At 42.7% G+C, this 22,091-nt stretch overlaps 1 protein-coding gene across 3 annotated transcripts; it reads right to left on the bottom strand.

Moving 5' to 3' along the window:
• Positions 1-924: 924 nt before the first annotated feature.
• LOC119177070 (E3 ubiquitin-protein ligase RNF166) lies at positions 925-21,929 on the bottom strand. Of its 3 annotated transcripts, none has more exons than XM_037428446.2 (5): positions 21,649-21,925; positions 18,894-19,047; positions 18,615-18,833; positions 7,105-7,234; positions 925-5,422 (listed from the first exon to the last, which is right to left on the bottom strand). In XM_037428446.2, exons 1-4 carry the CDS (start codon positions 21,768-21,770, stop codon positions 7,121-7,123), a joined length of 609 nt encoding a protein of 202 aa, XP_037284343.1. In that variant the 5' UTR covers positions 21,771-21,925; the 3' UTR covers positions 925-5,422; positions 7,105-7,120. The 3 variants fall into 3 exon arrangements, with proteins under 3 accessions (XP_037284343.1, XP_037284342.1, XP_075734187.1); XM_037428445.2 differs by having other exon boundaries at positions 7,105-7,212; positions 21,649-21,924; XM_075878072.1 differs by lacking the exons at positions 925-5,422; positions 7,105-7,234 and adding an exon at positions 18,224-18,492 and having other exon boundaries at positions 21,649-21,929.
• Between the last annotated feature and the right edge of the window lie 162 nt (positions 21,930-22,091).

The following is a 22,091-nucleotide window of genomic DNA, read 5'->3' as shown; positions in this document are numbered from 1 at the left end:
TGGCAAACGGGAGATCTACCACATAGCCATGCGCCTGCTTGTGAATACAGTGAAAATGAATTCCTCTGCTTGGGAATGCAGCTGTTGCCATCAAGCACTTGGAACAAGCACTTGTTGCCATCAGATGTCAGGACATGAGATTATCAGACATCATTTAAAGCTGGTCACCCACTACCAAAGGCACTGTGCCTATTCCCATAAGGCCACGTAGTGGGTGCATAGCAAGTTCAAAAAGATTTCATGCACTAAGTGTTTGAAATAACCATTAGGGACAGTATATCACTATCACAATAAACTTTTAAAGGTGAAGCTTAGGGATCTCCCAATTCTTTTTTGTTCGCATTTTCATTCTTGGCAAGGTATTGGTTATGCAATATCAACATTTTAGTGTCATTGAAGCTTGCATACACTATCGGAACAAGCTCCACCTTTATTGATGCAGAGTCTGGAAGTGCGCAAAAAAATGAGGTGGTTAAAAAATCAAGCTAGCTTTTGTAAATGCTTACAAATTGCCATCAAGAATCTTGGAAGACCCAAACACACCAAAATACCTGGTTAGCATTGTCTACTTGCACTGAGGAACTCTGTGCACACTTTAGTGCAGAGTTCCTCACCCACAAGCCAGAACATCTCAATGTTTGAACTCGATTTGCAATAGTTTTGTCTTTCTCCTAGATACTGGAAAATGTTGGATATGCCACTGTTGATGCGGTCTTCAAATTGTTTATCTGATCTAATGTCACGCTGATAGCTTTTAATGCTCATTTAGTGCTTCATTTTGCACTTACCTGCCAACGATTAATCTGATCTGGAAGTTTCCGTTAAAATGACCTTCTTTACTAGCACAACATTTGCTGTATTTTTGCTTCACAGTCAAGTGCAAAGCTGTTAGAGCTTTTCTTAAAGTAACTTTCAGGCAACAAGTTTCTTTAAAAGTTTTATTGAATAGAAGTTATGTACAAATGGTGTACAAAAGTGAAAAATGAAAAGTGTCTATCAAACACATGGGAAGACTCTTCACAATGTTTACAGGAGTGGCTACTCCTGCATACCAATATCAGCACTGTTGGCCAACTTATGTAGTGCGAAGAATAACATCAAACAAGTACCACGTCTACATGGTGTGGAAGCTTACTGTAAATTTACAGGTTCTACAAAATTATAAGTGAACCTTTTTCACCAGCTAAAGTTTGGCCTGAAATGATGCCCGACAAGGCTTCATACGTGGGCACACTGACAAGGCGCCATTCGCACACTTGAATGCACAAGATGCACTTATGGTGACATTTTACGACAAAAGCCGTTTACAAAAAAAAAAAGCAAACTCTTCGGTTTCAAAAGCAAGCCAAAAACAAGGCGCCATCCACACACTTGAATGCACAAGATGCACTTATGGTGACATTTTACGACAAAAGCCGTTTACAAAAAAAAAAAAAGCAAACTCTTCGGTTTCAAAAGCAAGCCAAACTTGCACCACCCAACTTTTCTTTACAGGTAATCATATCGCAAACATGGCGACATTCTCATCTTGCACTGTGGCAAGAGGAGAAAGCCAGGCATGCCATAATGATGAAAATATTCACCAGCTGGGATAAACTTACTGAGAAGTGCTTACTAGATCGTAATTGTGTGTGTGGTTGTGTTTTAATAATTTGTTTCACAGAAGGTGAAACAAATTATTGCTTTAAGCTCCTAAAAATATGTGCACGACAGGAGCCTCAAACTTCTGTTTGGCAGTGGGCTGTTATATACAAGGCTGCCTGCTGGTTAGCTTGGCAAAAGGGAAAGAATTTGTAAAGGCAAAGTTAAAGAGTGCACTTGAAATGTAGAGCTTTTGAAATACAGAGATTTTAAAAGCATACAAAATTTGTGGTCAATTTATCTAAACCCTACCACTGTGTAGTCTTTTTATATACCTGGCATTCTTAGTCAAGCCTAATCAATCACTATTACTTTGAATTTTGAGAGCTTACACTAACACAAGGGGAAGACATGTTCTATGGAGAGACTTGGCACCTCTTGCAGAGGGGGCTCAACATGAAATGTCAAACTTTTTTTTCCCTTTTTGCATAGCCAATTAGCTCTATTTATAAACAAGGATCCCTATATTATCATCTACGGCACCTGTAGGATAGTAGATACAGAATAGCAGCTGAAACAGAACAAGATATATATGTTTATGGGCAAAGAACATGAACTTGCAATTTGGCTATGGGTTACCTTAAAAAAAAAAGGAGGGCAATGCATGATTTGTAAAAATGAGTTCTGCTGTTTGCAAAAGTACAGTGATGTTTTACTGTAAAGTGACAAAATTTGTGCACCATGATACAAATCTTCACATAGTAGGCATGCGTTGGAAGCTCCATGTTTGTTTTATACTCTGCACATTCAATAGCACATCAGTTGAGAAGAGGAGCTTATGAACTTGACCAAAGTACAATGTTTTCTCGATGAGAAATTGCTATGCAGCATCACTTTTACAGACATTTGTAGTGAGCAATCAACGAAATGAAACATGGAGTGATAAAACCGAATTCTTAGGCAATAACCATAACAAAAGTCTGGCAGTTTAGGCATATGAGCCCTGCACAGATGTTAGGTTATGGAGATGTCGGATAAACAGTATAAAAAGCCTGAACAATACAGGTTGGTCAAGGCCAACAGCAGCTTGCTCGCTCATGTAGATTGATGGTACAGCATAAAACCTTGTGTATGTTACAGGTTAAGTACATTGTGACTACAGTAGTCCAAGCAATTGCACTTTGTAGAGGTAAAAATTCGCAAGTTTTTAATGTGCAGTAACAAAATACAAGCAAAAATGTAATGTACCTGCATTACAAAAAGTGGAATGCACAAACCTACCTCTCCAGCTAATCACTTGAGTGACTAGCATATTGGCAATAAACCAGCAACAGTGTCTCATTGGCAAGTGAAACATACAATGGTTTCCTTGGAGATTGCAACATGATGTCAAAGGAAGAGTGTTCGTGAAAGCTGGTACCACCCTGGACCACAGCACTTGAACTGTATGTCTAAATGAGTCACCGTAAAAGGGGCTACATAATGGAGACTAGAATTCGTATTGTACATATACTCTCAATAGTCCTGTGTCCTCTTGGTAACAGTAAAATCAAGAAACATAAATGAACAGTATCTGCAATACAAGAAAGTTCGAATAGCTGATCTCTTAAAGGCTCCTTAACCTCTTTAGTGCTTAGTGTCGCTAATTCGCGACATACCCAAAAAATTTGAGCAAGCAAGTCACGAAATGCGCGACACCTTTAATGCCGGCTGTCACTCATGGGAAACGTAGCTTTCAGCATGAAAAATATAGCACCATCTCGTCAAACATATGTCATGCTAGAAGCAATTGCTTTGTAGCTGATGGCAAAGAATGCGAAGCTCGTGCAGCAACTCTCACTTCTTCGTTCTTTCTTGCCTAGGTGACGCAAGTTTTATCTTAAATAATTTTGTTTGTGTGGTGTATACACAACCAAGAGGTGGTACACATCATGTAATGCAATTCTGAAGTATGTCCTTTGTTGCAAAGTCCTCTATGTGCCATATGGAAAATAACATAACAAGTTATGCTGTCCCTCCCCACATATATAAGTAGACTCTCGATAATTCAAACTCTGATAATTCATACTTTTGGTTAATGAAATTCAATTTTTTGGTTGGCCCTCTATTCTTTTCTCTATTCTCAATTCAAACTCCCTCATTCAGTTAATTCATACTTTTTGCATTTCCATACCAGAAAATATCGGCTGCTTTCCTTATACTATTTTATAATCCTAACAGTCTAAAAAAAAAGAGCCTCAGGCCTTTAAGAAAAAAAGCTCTGCTAGTCAAATGTTTTAACGAAGCACACACATTGTAAACCATGATTCTCTTGAACTGGTATAAAGAACTTTATGCTGAAGACACGTATAGCAAAGAAGCAGTCAGCCATTCACGATTTCTATAAAAGGTCTGATAAGCAGTAAATGGCCAATAAACTTGTGGACCTTACACTTCTGCTTTCTGTTCACTGGGTGTAGTTAGGGTTCAAAAACGTTTAAAGAATTTTCAACGTGATGAAATCAATGTGTCACTTTGCCCAGAGTCATATCTGAAAACTTCTGCTAATTCAAACTTCCTGATAATTCAAACGAAATTCTGAGGTCCCTTAGAGTTTGAATCAACGAGAGTCGACTGTAGCTTCACAGACACCTGCAGCAAGACACACAGCTATTTTGAAGCTATTGTTGTGGGCAGTATATCAACCAACAGTCAACAGACATTGGTGGTTATTCGAAACACGATTTTGTAACAATGTTGACTTGGTGATGCCAAGTATGTCATCTTGGCATCACCAAGATGACAGACTTGGCATCAGACTGCTGTAGCATGCCCTTTACAAAAGCATATGCAATTAGCAGGCTGTCAATCACTAGACCGGAGATATTACTCCAAACAGCGGGTGCATTTATAAGAGTAGCAAATAATGATGATACACAGTATGGCCACACTTGACCATGTTTTTCATGCTTGCTAAAATGTGTTGCAAGCGTTTAAAGGACTACAAATCACATTTGTGAGCAACACAGAAAACAGCAACTTGTGTATCTACATATACAGCTAGCACATTTGTGGGTGGGTGGACATGAAGTGCCAGGATTCACATCTCTTCAGGGCAAGGATGATATTAAGTCGATGATATGCACGGCTCACAAAGTACCTAGACAACAGGGCACGGACACTTCTTTGCATTCTTTTGTCCAGGTCAAAGAGGGACTGGCAGTTGATCGATACATTTGTGATGTAAAGTAAAATATATCATTATATTAACTACTCAGTTCTAGATGGGTGGTTAAAAAAAATTGGCAGAGAAGGCTGCAAGAATGCACAGTGGAACTTTGTCGACACTTATGTGCACCATACAATTACAAGGCAGTTTATAGTCAGATGTATGAAACTATTTGTGCGTAAAAATACCTTTGAAATATGCCATCAGTCCCCTGTATTCCTCCTGCTTGCTGGTGGTTCGACAGACACGCGTTAAATGAGTTACAACTGTTTTTTGCCAATAAAATTTCAGCGGTACTGAACAAACTTTGTCAGTCCTTTTATAAAAGGAAAGCAAGATGCTGTTTTCAAACAATATCCTAAGTCAAACTCGCATCTCTGAAAAAATGCTAACATACAATGCTGTACCTGCAGCAACAAAAACCTATATTTAAAAACTGCAATAGTTAAAAAAACAAACAAAACAAAAAAGTGGCACCTAAAATCTGCGGAGAAAGACTATCTCATGCTGTACATGACTGGTACAAAAAAGCATTGGAAAGCCATGTCTTTCACAACGCTGTGCCCTTTATTGCTCTCTCAGGGAAGCTTCCAGGGCCTGCTGCAGGGCCTCATCATCATCGAAGGCGTAGTCCTGCATCAAAACACCACAAATATTTTTGCATTACTGCAGCATGCAACATTTCACGATGCTGGTAAGGCTGCATGGATTTATCCATACAGCCATTTCCTACATTAGGAAGAGCAAATAAAACTTAAACAACAATTAATAAAAAAAAAAGAGAGAGAAAGCTACGATTCCTTACTGAAAAGAATGCATTCTAGTTTGAAAGTTTCTCAAAAACTCTTAAGAACACAATGCCACCGCCCCAGCCTTACCTTCATCGGTACTAGTTGTGGCATGCTTAGCCTTCAATGTGTAATATAAAACTTTGGAGCGCCAAAGCTGTGGCACAATCTTCAGCACTACAAAATATGGATTATAATGTGCACACACACACACACACACACACACACACACACACACACACACACACACACACACATATGGTTTCGAGTAACTTCTTTAATAATCTATTTAGAACGCACAGAACTCGACGAGCAAGATGGCGCCAGTCCAGCATCAAACACAACTCACTTCGTCGTTCTCTTTCATGCAGCCGTGTTTAGCGGCTGTTATGTATCAATATATATATATATATATATATATATATATATATATATATATATATATATATATATATATATATATATATATATATATACACGGGAAAAAAGTGTATACCCAAGGGCTCGTTTTTTCGTGTTTTGACACATTATTACTGAAATCCAATAGACAATAATGCCAAGAAAAGTATACGGGAAGTTATTAGACCGAATTGTAAATGAGAAGAAAGAAAAGTGGGTGAAGGGATAACTTGCCGTGAGCAGGAACCGAACCTGCGACCTTCGAATAACGCATTCGATGCTCTACCACTGAGCTACCACGGCGGCTACCCCCGAGCCACTTTATTACTGCTCACGGCAAGTGATCTCTTCACCCACTTTTCTTTCTTCTCATTTATATAACAATTGGTCTAATAACTTCTCCTATACATTACTTGGCATTATTGTCTGTTAGATCTCATTAATATTGAGTCAAAAATACTGAAATGTGAGCCCTTAAGTATACACTTCTTTGCATCAACTGCCAAGTTGATAGCTACATCACACTATACCACAAAAACAAAGAAAGAAAGCTGAGCGAACTGTGAGTCCTTTCCTTATGATTGTAAAGGTAACTGCAACAAATGAAATGGCAAAGCAAACCATATCCACCAGGTACGGAGGATGAATAAATACCCTGCAAAGTATTAGAAAAAGCATCGAGAAGAATGTTTTTTCAGAGAAAAAGTTTGGGCTTCTACTTTAGGGTGCTGTAAATTAGCATGTGCTAGCCAAGCTGCAACATGCAAAACAGGGAGACTAATGCCTCAGAAATACACGCACATTGTTCACTATTCATGAAGAAACACTACTGGTTTAAAACTGACAATTAAGAGTCAAGCCCAAGAGCTTGTAAGCTTTGGAAGAGTTTTGTCTGCATATATTGTACTGTTTGCGAGCATTTCTTTGCTTTAAAGGAACAAACAACTGGCCTTCCGGAACATGTCATTAGATCCTAGTGGGTATGGAAAGACTGAATTAAAGTGACATAGTCCAGTGTCATTTTCACGAAAAGCTTTTATATTGTTGAATGCCAGAGGTAGGCCACACAATTTTTTTAAACATCACCATTACCATTCTTTTTTGAATTGTTCAAGGAAGTTCACTCACCACGTAAGAGTCATACTCAAAGCGGTGCCTGAAATTTAGATGACTTATAAAGTTGATGGACTGCTGGTGAGGATTCCCCCATGGCATGGAGGCACACACTGGGCACACCTGCACATATAGACCAAAGATACTGCTCTTACGTAAAAACGAGCCTTTAAGTATGCACTTTTTTCCCTTTATATATATATATATATATATATATATATATATATATATATATGCAATGCAACCCTAATAAGGTTCACCCTTTTCTTTAGTATATAGTGCTTCATAAAAACAGATGGGGGGGAAGGGGGGGGGGGTTAGCCATATTACCTGATGCATGTGAAACACTTCTTAGTGAAACATCTGTCAACTAGACCTTTTAAATTATAAATGGCTGCTTTTAGTAACATAGCAAATAATAATAGTGTCACTATTGGGATGAGGAAACAGCATATCACCAGAGCATGTACGGAACAGTGTTCATTGAAGGACTTGGGTGCAATACTGATGTGCTTGACCTATTATTATGCTTTTTTTCATATAAAAAGACATGAAATAAAAGCTCTTCAAAGGTGAGGCATCTTATTAGAAAATTGGAAACTATTCTCTACTCTAAAAGCATTATCAGCAACTTGTGATGAAAAACCATGACCATGGCTTCTTCAAGCAGAACCACCTAGACTATTTAATAACAGCAAACTCTTTCTTTACCAAATCTTACAATTCTTAAGGCTTGCAATATTAAAGGACACCATGAAAAAGCAAATGATACACACACACCATTGGCTCTCAACTCATATTTTAGATTGCATGTGGCTATCATAGTACACATGCAATCTGATGAACAGGGTCCGATGAGGCCATGGTCACATATCGGACTGCGGCCTTAAGAAATCCTATTCCCATCTCCTTTTGCTGGTTGCCATGAAAAAAAAAAGCGAGAAGTAGAAAAAGGGGGGGGGGGGGGATACAGGAGGGTATTGCAAGCCCTGCCCACGTCCTTGCAGCTTTTGTGCACAGACCAATTCTGTTGATCAACTAGGCAAATTCACTTCTGGCAATGCAAGGTTTAATGTAGGTGGTGAAATATCTCTTTTCTATGTTGTTGGTTGGCACATTACACCTCTCATGCAATAAAAAAAAATTATCATTCTACTTGTGCTCAAAGATGACATGCACTACCTTAATTACTGGAAGTCATACCACTCAAAGGTGCTCATCCCACTGCTTCTAAGAAATTGGTAATTTCTTGCATTAAGTGCAACCACAGTATTAAAAGGACTCCAGTCATCACAACTAAGCATTTACAAAATCAGCACTGTGCTTGGTATGTACTAGAGTGAAGAGAATGGTAAGCCACAGATTGTCACATAAATACACTAGAAGGAACTCTGGCCCTAACTGTCTACGGGAGCTGCAACACACGGTACTTCAGCCAGCCTGAAAATAATGGATAGTACACTGATTTGCCTAATCTTCATTCTTTCATCTCCGTTTGGCTTTGTAGGCTTGGACCTGCTTTGCTGCAAGACGAAGTACAGCAAAAGTTTAGCAGTTACGCTTCACCAGGTTGACCTTTTTAGCCTCAGCAATTCAAATCGGCTCACGATGTTCACAACGGTTCATTATTTTATTTGAATTAAAACCAAAATATAGCAATAAACAGGACAGCAATAACAGAACAGACCATCTTTTCCAAACCGTGCGGGAAAAAGGACAATAGAGTGGCAAGGTTAAACCATTGATGCCTTTGTTCCATCATAACCTAGCTTTTTTCTTTTGCTTTCCTGTCACAGACACATGTCGCAAAGGTTTTCGCTAAATTTCAATTTGTGATAAAAAATTTATCGAGCCCATATTTACAACTTTTGGGAGCCTAAATCTGTGTTTTGCCTGCCTGATCTTGGTGCCAAAAATGCGATTTGTAGTGCCTAAAAATCCAGCCTCACACATAAAATAGCATTTGTCAGAAGATTGCTCGATATAATGTTGAAAAAACATGCAAGAAAAACAAAAAAGCTTAAAAATCTGTGACACCACACTTATATAAGAAAAGTACTGTCAAGAAAGGAACATTGCTGGAGCCACTCCTCAAAAAGTAAACATCGATTCCAGCAACATTCACTGCTTGACGATTTCTCAGCTCAAGCAGCAGTCTTTCTCAACATTGTGTTGAGAAAGAGTGGTGATACGAAGGGTTTATTCTTTCTGAGTTAGACAGACTATTAGTGAGAATTGACAAACAATCATGCCAGAAAAAGTATGGAGTATATTATTTGTATGAATTATAGCACATATAAATGCAAAGGATGTAAAAAGAAGAAAAAGATACCTTGCCACCAGCAGTGACTGAACCTGCAACCTTCGCATTACACGTACGATTCACTGGGTGTGCCTGTGCATTTAAACCTTGGAATGTTAGCGTTGATCACAGCCATGGCGGCAAGTGGACACTTTTTCTGCCTGCTGGTGTCACGCAAAACATGAGCTCTCTATGCGCTGGCAGCTGACTAATAATCTCTCACATACTGCCTAAAGGTACCAAATCTGCCAGAACGAGACCTTCGCTATGAATGGAAGAAAGAAGGGGAATTTTAAGGGCTTCTTTTTATTTGTTAGACACAATATCAATGAGAACTGACAAAAAATCATGCTACGCAGAAAGTATAGGGGGTATTATTTGTTGTAATTACGCTATAAATGTGAACAAAGTAGAGTGGACGAAAAGATAACTTGCGGCCAGCAGGGACCGAACCTACAACTATCAAATTATGCAACCAACATCACACTGACATATTAACACACGTTTTCACACAGAAGTAAAAAAAAAAAAACTTGACGAATGCTTGATCCTTGCCTTTATGTGTAAACGCAATAGCCTGATTGGAACTCATTTGTACTGCCTTCACTCTCGCCAAGCAGGCTTCACTCTTCATCCGTACAAGCTCATGGGCCATTTTACCCTAGAATGCCTACTGCAAGTAACGTTGTCAAGCGCCCACTGTGACAAAATTTATCGCACTACTAATTAGCAAAGAACTGACAATGCATCCAAAGACTTATGAATGCACTTACAGAGCTGCATGCTTCATTTACGCTGTTACAGGTGATAATATTGCAGATGTTAATTATTCATGCCTGAGCGGTTTGTAATGAGTAGGCCTTGAAACCACCTCCTTATTGTGCAATATAATTTGTGTGATGTCTAGTACGGTTATGTGTTTCCACCACGCAATATTACACGTGTTAATACGACTCCTTGTACAGTAAAAGCTCGTTAATTCGAATTCCACGAGAACGCTGAGCAATTTCGAATTAAACAAAATTGGAAATAATGAAAGTGAGCAAAAATGGGTGGATTTCGGGGGTAGGGGCACGAAAAATATTTATTGGCCAAAAAAGTCGGTGATGACCATCTGCTTCTTTTCTCTGGATGCCACAGCTGCAGCTCCCTGTTCCAGCGCGCGGACGCGGCGCAGGGAATCCTCTTCACCCTCTTCAAAGCTGAAGAAGAGACGCGCCACATTAAGTGCCTCAATCACCGCAGAAGCTGACGGGCGCACAGGCGCTTCGTCATTTTCGTCTTCCTCACCTTCTGGCTCTTCAGCATCAGGCTGCGCACCGGCTACTTGAGCGATAATGTCCTGATCAGTCAGGGCACCACACACCGATGAACTGGTGTCAACTACAACATAATCAGGAAAACGTACGCCCCGAAGAGTGTCGCGCAATGCCACTGGCATGAGCTCCTCAGCCCCACCCACGTCGACGTCACAACTATCTTGCGCACTTCCAGCTGCAAATCCACTGTGGCGGAAACAGTTTGAGATTGTGGTCGCGGTCACCTGTTCCCATGCGCGCACCAACATGTGCATGGCAGTGAGCAGCGTAATGCCGAAGTCCTTCCTGTCGCCCGCGCACTAAATCATTCGTGAACGAACAACGTGCTCGAGGAACAAAGTGACGCTGCCGGGAGCGGCCTAGGACTGCTAGGACTACTCCGCCGACTCCTCAGCGCCCCGTGGGTCCCGCGTACAAGTGGCGCCAGGCGCTGAGATAGCGAGAAAGCTACAAAAAAAAAAAAAAAAAAAAAAGGTTGCTCCCTAGATTTTGGAGGCCATACTTTGCTCGGAGGCCACTTGAAGCTCGAAAAACTGGTCGTGCCACCTATCGTTCGACTGTAAAAGCTTCCACTAGTGTTTGACGATCATGACGCTCGGCGGCGCGCGCTTCGAATTATCCGTAGAGGCAGCAATTTCTGTTCGAATTAACGAATCGTTTTACACATGGTCGCATATATGCACTGCGGACCGGACTGCGGCGACCATTTCGAATTATCCAAAACTTTGAATTAATGAGGTGTGAATTAACGAGCTTTCACTGTACTTCATAAAAGCTGTAAAAAGCTTATTTCGGAAACAGTTTCAAGTGCTAGTGTGGCTTGTTGCTAGAGCACCAGCTTGCCACCCAGGCTTGGCTTTGATTCCAGCTTGAACCCAAGATATTTTATTACAGCAAAAGCTCTTATGAGATCACAGCTCTGGCCTCGCGCAGCGCCGTAGTTGTTCGCCGCCATCGGTGTCCATAACCACATGGCGTGAAATCAGAAAAAAAAAATACTAGTTTCAATAACACAGTTAGGCCTGAACTTGGGTCCGCTGGGTGCCAGCCTAGTATTCTACCACTGAGCCACTTGAGACTTGTTGGCAAACTTGCCTTAGGCAGGCTTGATGTTGGGAAAGCAATCGCGTTAATACGACTTACGAAGCGTTTTAAAACAGCGAAATAATAAGCATTCATCACACAATGCGAATAGCGTAACGAGTGGGTCGTCAATGCTCTATCCCATTACAAAAGCTTGTTTTTATTTAACTATAAACTGTGGCGCATACCCACTTCAGGCATTATTCCTCATTATCATCAGCCACTGCATGAACAATCGGCACAAAATTCTTCGCAATAGTTTAGCGGATACCACGTTTCTCAGAAGCATGAAGAAAAATAGCATAGCGAACGCCGGCTTAGTACACTAAAATTTTTATTATAAATGCTGTAGTGAGGATCAAGCAAGTGTGCTTGCAGCAGTTATTTTAGGAGTGTTTAGAAAAGGCTCTAAAATGCCGTTCTTCTAGCTTTTGCTGTGACTGTGCTGCGTAGGCCTGGTGTTTTTTTTTTTTTTTTTTTGCTCTCTCGGAATTTTGCGTTCATAGACAACGCCGATTTCTCGCTCACAACAAACGCCACTGATGCCGACACCAACATCTGTGAAATTTCTGCGGAAGTGAAACTTTCAATGTAGTTTCTTCGTTTGATAATAGACTGCCACAATGTGGAATAGGCCTTTCTCCGCAGTGGTGTGTGCACAAAATTAGATAGATAGCAAACATCACCATCGTGAATGACTAAGCTGTACCAGTGAGGTCCAAGGAGAAAACATAAGCATGATGGCAGTCCATTGCAGTCACTCTGTCACTTCTTTCATTATTAATTCTGACAGCCAATTTTTGGACATTATCAGTGATAGAACTCACTTTTTGTGTTTCTGAGCAGGAAAACTTTCCATTTCGAAGTAAAACTATTGTATAATATAATATACTACTTGAATTTACCACTAATTTTATCATATACCGAGTGAAAAAAAAAAAAAAAGCATTTACCATGTAATTCCAAGCAAGTGCGCCTCCTACAGTCAAGGATAATCAGACAAGATCCGGAGGGGGTCCCTTCTTGCTAAGTCATGGATCGAAATTCAACATGGCAACAGAAGAGCTGCTTAAAATAAAGAATGCTTACCTGTGCTAATGCAATGATTTATTAAATATGCCCGCATTCACTGTTTTTGTTCACACTTGTCGGGCAAAAAAATGGTAACTGAAACACTGAAAATGGCGGGAGGGGAGAAGGAAGTGCATATTTGAAATCTAAAAAACAGAGGAGGCGCTTGCTCGGGATTTTATGGTACAGTATCAGATCTTACAAGAATGCTCAAGATGTTCAGACCTCCTTTTCTCCTGTGTATGGCAAGTTAACAATAGCATAATAAAGTATATTTTGAACCACATCAATATAACAAAGGCCTAAATAACGAAACATGACCTCTACAAAAACAAAAAACAAAAAAAACACAAAAAATAATTATCACGGTGAAATATTCTTCGCTAAAACTGCTGCTTGGGCGAGTTGGTTCATGATTACTTAGACAGATTTATCAGCGCAAAAAAGACTGAACTTTTAGAGAAGAAACACACACACAGCACTGTACTGCAGAACTTCTACGGGAAGCTGCTTCATGCGAAGATGAAAGGCTAGACTACGTGTTTGAAATATTCTGCTGTAGTTGTACTGAAAATTTAAAGTTACATACACTGTATTACTAGAAGGTTGGCAAGTGAATACCAAAGCTCATGACTTAGCCTAGCCAACTGAAACAGAAGAGATGTTTAAGCGGTTCCTTGAAATACATGAGACAAAAAAAAAAAAAAAATACATGCCTGTCATAGTCATATAGTCATCGAGATCAGAAGGGTAGTCATCTTGATCTATAGGTAACATAGCGTCCAGTGTTGTGGTAACTACTCGATTGTAAACTAGTTGAAACGGGGTAATCTGTGTAGTCTCTTGTACGGCGGTGTTATAGACGAAGGTGACGTATGGTAAAATTTCGTCCTACTTTTTGTGTTCGACGTCCACATACGTAGATATCATGTCAACTAGAGTTCTGTTAAGGTGTTCAGTCAGGCCATTGCTTTGAGGGCGATATGCGGTAGTTTTCCTGTGAACAGTGTGGGTCATGTTCAGCAGGCATTCCATAAGTTCCACCTTGAAAGCCGGTCCGCGATCGGTGATTACAACAGTTGGAGCGCCATGCTGTAGCACTATGCCCTGTACAAAGAATTTGGCGACCTCAGCTGCCATTCCTCAATGCAAAGAGTCTGTTTCCGCGTATCTCGTTAAATAATCAGTCGCTACAACGATCCACTTCTTGCCAAGTAAAGATGTCTGAAATGGTCCAAGGAGGTCCATTCCAACTTGTTGGAAGGGTGCTTTCGGTGGGTCTATCGGGTGCAGAAGGCCCGCTGGCTTAGCACGAGGCGCTTTCCGTCTTTCACACTCACGGCATGTTCTAACATAGCGCTGTACTGAAGACAATAGCTTGGGCCAATAATAGTGCAGACTTATTCGTGCAAGCGTTCGAGTGACCCCCAAATGTCCAGACGTAGGCTCATCGTGGCACGCTTGTAATATTTCTTGCCGCATAGTTGCGGGAACGACAAGCAGAAACTTTTCACGGTTGTGCTTAAAGTTTCTCTTGTAGAGGACATTTCCTCGGAGGCAGAACGATGCGAGGCTTCGAGAAAATATACGAGGTACTTGTACGTCAGCTCCTTTCAGGTGTTTGATGAGCGGGAGCAATTCTTCGCCCGCATGTTGAAATTCGGCTATCTGAGAAGTCTCGACAACAGCCACAAATGGAAAGTCCTCTTCATCTGATAGTGCTGTGTCTGCAGGCACCCATAACAAACAGTCGGCGTCGGTATGTTTCCTCCCAGATCAATATACCACAGTTATGACAAATTCTTGCAGTCTGAGGCTCCACCTTCCTAGTCGTCCGGACGGGTCCTTGAGGTTGGCGAGCCAGCAAAGGGCATGGTGATCGCTGACTACCTTGAATGGTCTACAATACAAATAAGGCCGAAACTTACTGATGGCCGAGATGACGGCAAGGCATTCTTTCTATGTGGCCGAATAATTGGTCTCCGCCTTTGTTAGAGTCCGGCTGGCGTATGCTATCACCTTTTCTTCGCCATTCTTCCAATGTATTAGGATGCATCCGAGGCCGATGTTGCTGGCGTCTGTGTGTATTTCCGTGTCAGCTGTTTCATCGAAATGAGAAAAGATTGGGGGCTCTTGCAACCGTTTTATTAATTCGTTGAAGGCACTTTGTTGCTCTGTTTCCCATTGGAAGGGTACATCTTCTCTCGTAAGTTTCGTCAAGGGATCTGCAATCTGCGAGAAGTTTCTGACAAATCGTCGGTAGTAAGCACAGAGACCTAGGAATCTCCGTACTGACTTTTTGTCTGCTGGCACCGGGAACCTTGCAACGGCAGCTGTCTTTTCGGGATCAGGGCGCACACCGTGGGCGCTGACAATGTGCCCAAGGAATCGAAGCTCTTCGAAACCGAATTGGCACTTCTCTGGCTTGATGGTCAAATCTGCCGAACAGATTGCTTTTAACACTGTTCGCAGGCACTTGATATGCTCCCCAAATGTAGCGGCGAAGATGACCACGTCGTCAAGGTACACTAAGCAACACTGCCACTTCAATCCGGAAAGTACAGTGTCCATCATGCGTTGGAACGTTGCCGGCGCACAACAGAGACCAAAAGGGAGAGCCTTGAATTCATAGAGTCTGTCCGGGGTAAAAAAAGCAGTCTTCTCGCGATCACGGTCATAAACTTCGATCTGCCAGTATCCACTTTTCAGATCTAGTGATGAGAAGAACTTGGCACGCCGAAGTCTGTCTAATGTGTCGTCAATACACGGGAGGGGATATACATCCCGTTTAGTCACAGCATTTAATTTCCTGTAGTCGACGCAAAACCTTAACGTGTTATCCTTCTTTTTGACAAGTACTACAGGAGATGCCCACGGACTGCTAGAAGGTTGAATAACATCATCTTCAAGCATCTCCTGTACTTGATTCTTGATAACTTCTCTTTATTTTGGTGAAACGCGGTACGGATGCTGGCGTACTGGCCTGGTTGTCTCGTCTGTTACGATCCTGTGTTTTGCAATGGTCGTGCGTCGTACCTTTGAACTATTGGAGAAACAGCTGCCAAATTCCCGTACAAGGTTGTATAGCTGTTGACATTGGATCACACTGAAAGGTTAGGATTTACGGATATTACGTCGCAGACATAAGATGTTGGTTTCATATCCGTTGACGTTTCAAGGCTGTATATTTCTGTAGCTTCACAAGCCTCATGAAGAAAGGCTGTGGCTGTCCCCTTTGCGATGTGCTGAAATTCGTTCCCGAAATTTGTCAGGAGGATGTCTGCGTACCCGTTTGATAGCTAGATAATCCCTCGTGCCACACAAACACCTCTTTTCAGGAAAACATCCATGTGTGCTCTCTGCCACACCTTCGTAGTCACCAAACGTATCATTTCTGACTAGAACCATTACACTGCTCTGCGGCGGTACAGTCACATCATCATTGACGATGCGCAGTGGAGTGGTGTATTGCTCGTTTGCTCGAGCTACCTTTATAGCTTGTTCCGTCGAAAATGATACGCTGGACCTCAGCAAATTAATAATGGCACCATTTGCTTGCAGAAAATCCATTTCGAGTATAACTTCTTTTGAACATACTGGCAGGACAACAATGTAATCAACGTAAGTGAAACCTCGTATCTCAACTCTTGTGGTGCATCTGCCGAGAGGCGTAATAAGGTGACCGCCTGCCGTACGTACTTGAGGTCCACTCCATTCGGTCAGAACCTTCCTGAGGCACTTCGCTAAATCGTAACTTATCACAGAGTAATCCGCACCGGTATCGATTAAAGCCATGAGCTCTATCTAGCCCGTCAATTACCAACGGCAAGTCTGAAGTCATCTTCTCATTACTGCACTTCTTTACCTGGAGACCGTCGTCGTCACGCTGGTGTCGCAGTGGAGGATCTTCGTATTTCGAATCACCAGCAGCCTCGCCTCCACAGGTCACTCACTTCAGTTTCCCGGGTTTGGACTAGGCGAACGATGCCTAGGTGCGTATGGAAAGGAACGTGGGCTTGGCGAGCGCTGACGTAGAGGGGATGGTGACCGCGGTTGGTGACGATGATGCTGGTCGAAGCTCTGACGTGAGCACAGGTATTCCTCGATGTCGGACGGCCTTTCGCCGTTTCGCGGACACGGTGCGTTGACCGCAAATCCTCGAGGACCAGCTTGACGATATCGGCAAAACCGGTAAAGATGGCCAGCCTCTCCACAGTGGAAGCACAGGGGCCTACGTTCCGCATATCGCCATACATCGCTTTTCTGAGGTCTTGTTTCTGTCGGAAGAGGTGCGCTGAGAGTTGCGGGCTACTCGGTGCGTAAGTACCAGGTGTCTCGATAGGCGCACAATGGACAGCAGGCCGCCTGAGCACCTCAGAATAAGTTACCGCGCGTCGTGTCGGTGGTGCATCCCTTTGCGGCTCCCGCCTGCCGAATTTCTTCTCGGACAACATGCGCAATAGACAGTTCCGGTGAAGCGGGTTGCTGCAGCTTGCGTAGTTCCTCTTTGACAACTGACCGGACGAGCTGCCGCAGAGTGTCAAGATTATCGAAAACGTTTGCCGAGAAGACCCATGCTGATGTACAGGCTACGTCACGATTGTATTGCCGGGCTCTCTGCTGCAGCGTCGTTTTTATTGTTGTTGCTTCCGACCGAAACTCAGCAACAGTGCACGGCGGATTGCGAACGAGCCCCGCGAACAGCTCTTGTTTTACCCCATGCATGAGATGACGCACCTTCTTGTCTTCAGTCATGTTGGGATCAGCTCGCTTGAACAGGCGGGACATGTCTTCTATGTACATAGCGACAGTCTCATTTGTGCGTTGATTCCGTGCACGAAGAGCTGCTTCTGCCTTTTCCTGGCGATCATTGTTGCCAAACGTACACAGTAGCTGCCGCCGGAACTCTTCCCAGGACGTCAAAGATGCGTCGTGGTTTTCGTACCACACTGGCGCTGCGTCTTCCAAAGAAACGTATACGTTGCGCAACTTGCCTGCTTCGTTCCATTGGTTTATGTTCGCCACCCTCTCGAAATGATCCAGCCAGTCTTTGGCAACGGGTCACCATGGAACACCTTCGGTATGACGGGCTGGCTGACAATAAGCTTTGATGGTGCAACTTGGCTAGTCATGATGGTCGCGCTTCTTGTTTCCGTCGCTGATGCCCTTGGCACAGGGGGAAGTGGTCCAAATTCTGGTGAATCCCCTCGAATACAGCGACTGATCCGTTGGTGCACCGGCGTAAGCTCCACGGCTTGCGGATCGTCAGGACTTGGACTTCGCTCTCTCGTGGGGGTTGGAATCATCTACCCCGGCACCTCCACCAGAAAATGTAACGAATGTAGCAGCCTCACAACAATGATGTTCTATTTACACGGTTTATTAAGGGCGAACTTGCGGCCAAAGTGAACAACACACAGCAATCAAGAAGATCCAAGGGCGGTAGTCCTCGTGAGCCTCTGCCTCGAGCACCCTCGTTCTCTTCTTCACGCGCGTTGGCTGTTCGGGGGAGTACCGGGCGCATGCAGGGCCGGCTCGTGCATTGCGGCTGGCTTTGTCGCTCGTAGTCGTGCCATTAGCGTTTCTCTGGTTCCCAACGTCCGCGTTGCGCGCAGCAATGGTAATTTCCTGTGGCAATATTTCTGCCTTCAGTGTCCCTTCAAAAAAGCCTTCCTCTTAGTCATTCTTAACAAAATGAAAGCAAAATGTAATTTATAACAGGGCATCACATCCACAAATCGATAACTCACCACAGAGAGTGGGTTGTTGTAGTGGTTGGCATTGCAGTGTTCCCTAAGTGCAGCAACGTCCAGGTTGCTCACATCACAGTAGGGGCAAGTAAAGGTGACCCGGTTTGGATTGCCAGATGACCGACAGCCTGGGGGCTGGTACACAGGGAGAGCGGCTGCAGCACCCTCCATTGCATTCGAGCAGTTGTTGTGGTGGGCCCGCAGCTTTGACAGCAAGAACTGGGCAAGAAAATTAGGTAAATGCATTGTGGCCACAATGGGCAGCGCTAGTAATCTTACCACTTCCCCACAGCCCGAACAGACAGCCTTGAGGGTAGAAATATTTTTGGCTATGGCCTTGGCATGCACTGTCTTGGTGGGATCAAAAATGGAACGGCATAGTGGGCACTTGGGATCTTCTAGCTTGCAGTTAGCCAGGCAGCCACTGCAAAAACTGCAATGGCATTTCCCTTAAATCAATGAAACTTTGCAATACAGCAACCAAAACAATGGCAAGCAGTTAGTTCAGATGAAACAATCTATGCTTTCATGAAATGAGAGTGCAGGAACGGAGGACTCTAAACATGAAGCCAGTAATTAGAATATGTCTGATACAAACACAGTCTCATCAACAATATTTCAAATTAAATAATAACAATAATAAAGAACACAGTCCCTGCCACTCTTCATGCAATAACAAAAACAGTAGCAAAAAAAAAAGTTACATGTAGAGTAAAAATTGGGGGAACCTTAAGCTTCACCTTTAAGAGTTGAACGCGATAGCGAAATCCGATAGCTGTCGCGTTAAAAAAAAACAATAGTCTATACACAGTTCTAAAGAATGTAAGCCAGTAACTAGTCTCATGACCTATGGTCTAAGATGAACAGGTGTACAATTAATACTGTTGAATACATGAGAAAATTACTGCTAATTACAGAGAGAACTGCAAAACATACACAGCCCCACATACATGATTGATTGATATGTGGGGTTTAACGTCCCAAAACCACCATATGATTATGAGAGACGCCGTAGTGGAGGGCTCCGGGAATTTAGACCACCTGGGGTTCTTTAACGTGCACCCAAATCTGAGCACACGGGCCTACAACATTTCCGCCTCCATCGGAAATGCAGCCGCACAGCCCCACATACAGACCTCACAGGAGGACACACTACAATCTGGAGGCACATCTAAACATGTTCTTTTTTCAGCCCTCGTGAGATGTCTAAAATTTTCCCAGAATACATTGAACCAAACTACCAACATTACAGCGGCATGAAGGCGACCCACCACCAAAACAATACTGCCAGCTTGGTTCCTCGAGGCGTGGGAATGAATAATGTCGTCTGTTGACCACAGTCTTCAGGCAAAATTGATTAACTGGACCGGAATAGTCTTGGCAAGCCACTAGCCACCACCCTTCGAACCACCGGCAATCTGAATTCAATAACCTCGTCGTTCAGAGAATCAACAATATAGCAGTAGACTAGCTCATACACAAACAAGCAACATACGCAGTTTCCTTAGCAGTTTTTGGCAAAACAGTCTCGATAGTTGGCAGTAGATATGTCAAAATAGCGCAATTTAGCTTGGAAGCAGTGTTTTAAATTGGAGATATCGCTCTGTTCACTGCTAATGACTTTCAGCGTGTTACCTTTCTTGAAACCCCGCATGTTCGGTGCAAAATATAATCGACTAGATGAAAAACATGACATCAAATTGGTACAAAAGTTACTGAAATATTGCAAGCATTTGCTGAAACACACAAAAGTCATTCATTGCAAAGGCTTCTTGGAACAAATTGCACAATACAATGCAGTGATCATGAATAAGTGAGAACTAATTAACATGGCACCACTTTCAATGTCTTAAGGGCACGAGAAGCTTGCAACATTGTTTTGGCAAACTTTCCATGAGAGCTGTCCGTCAATTCCGCAGAAATGTTGTGAATCTTGCATGTCTAGCTCCCTCTCAATTCTATCTTTAACAGACATACCTAATAAGGCATGACTAGAACAAATAGCTCACAACTAGAGCAAATAATTATAAATGTAGTAGCAACTTCGTAAGCCAAGTTATTTTGGCGACACAAGAAGCACACAAAGCAGTCACGTGCAACGCGGATATCATTAACTCAACAGCCTCGACGTATCTTCCATCTAAAGGGTGTTTATTTATATATATATATATATATATATATATATATATATATATATATATATATATATATATATATATATATATACACACACACACACACACACGACATTTTCTGTTACATGCTGCTTGACTAAACTAGACTTGCCACTAACTTCAATGCAGCACAGACTCGTTTCGAACGCGCTGTATTGAAGGCGGTTTCAAGTCAAGTTCAAATCAAGGAGTGTTTCTGAATACGGCGGCGAGCCGAAATAGAAGCATTGAACACGAAGACTGCCTAGCGCGCGCTGCCTATCGAACTGCGCCGGAAGTTCGTGGTAATGCGCCGCCGTTCCATTGAAATGCGTATATCAGCTGTAGCGTATGCGAGTACCGTTGTAACGTAAAATGCACGCATTGTTGCGTAAACCTCCTTAAACTGCGTTTCGCCAGTCACTACTGCTGTATACGTCCGCGTCTCCGCTCAAGGAGGGTCTTTACATGGTCCCCAGCAGACTGAACATCGTCAAAGACCCCCCCGCATAGCAACAGCACGCTTCGAATGAAGGGAAGAACGCCTAAAAACGAAACTTCCTTTCCAGCAGCTCAACGCAATCAGCTGTTCGCTACGGCCGATCCACGGCACACTCAGGGAAACAACATTAAACGCACCCATACTCGACTGTCATGAAGAGATGCAAGAACAAAGGAGCGCGTGCAACGGCGCATTCTAGTCACAACGGACTGGCAGCACAACCAACGCTACAAGATTACTAGAAAAAAAGATATAGTTCCCTGCGATCATAACAGCATTAAAGAGTAAACCTATTTAAAATTGCAAGAAGTGCAAGCGAACACAGTAGGCACGTGCTACGACGCGAGCCATGCTTGCAGTAGAACAAAGCGATGCTTACGTGTGTTTGCAGCTGATCGTGACGGGCTTCAGAAAAATATCCAAGCAAATAGGACAGATGAACTCTTGAGTGTCAGTGAGCACGCTGCTAGATGCCTTGAAAAGCGACAGCTTAGCCATCATTCTGATCTGTGTTCGATGTACTGGGGGCTACTGCATGCAATCTCTTAGTTTGTACGCTGCAAAGCGCGCATCCACTGGAAGGAGCTCCTGATGATTGTCGTGGCAGTCGTGGTCTGTGCGCGTTCCACGGCTGCGACCCTCTCTTTTCGTCTTTCAAGCCTGCTCCTCGCGCGAAAAAAAAAAAAAAGAAGTTTGCAAAAACTACAAACGTAAATAATGACTAAGCACTTCGTATAATTAAAATTTATTTTTGTAATTTAGCATTTAGGTATATTATGTATAAGGTTAATATTTTATTTTAACTTGCATCATATTGTTTTT

This window comes from Rhipicephalus microplus, chromosome X (genome assembly GCF_043290135.1).
Source record: "Rhipicephalus microplus isolate Deutch F79 chromosome X, USDA_Rmic, whole genome shotgun sequence".
Taxonomy (NCBI): domain Eukaryota; kingdom Metazoa; phylum Arthropoda; class Arachnida; order Ixodida; family Ixodidae; genus Rhipicephalus; species Rhipicephalus microplus.
This window is presented reverse-complemented; position numbering and strand designations above follow the sequence as displayed.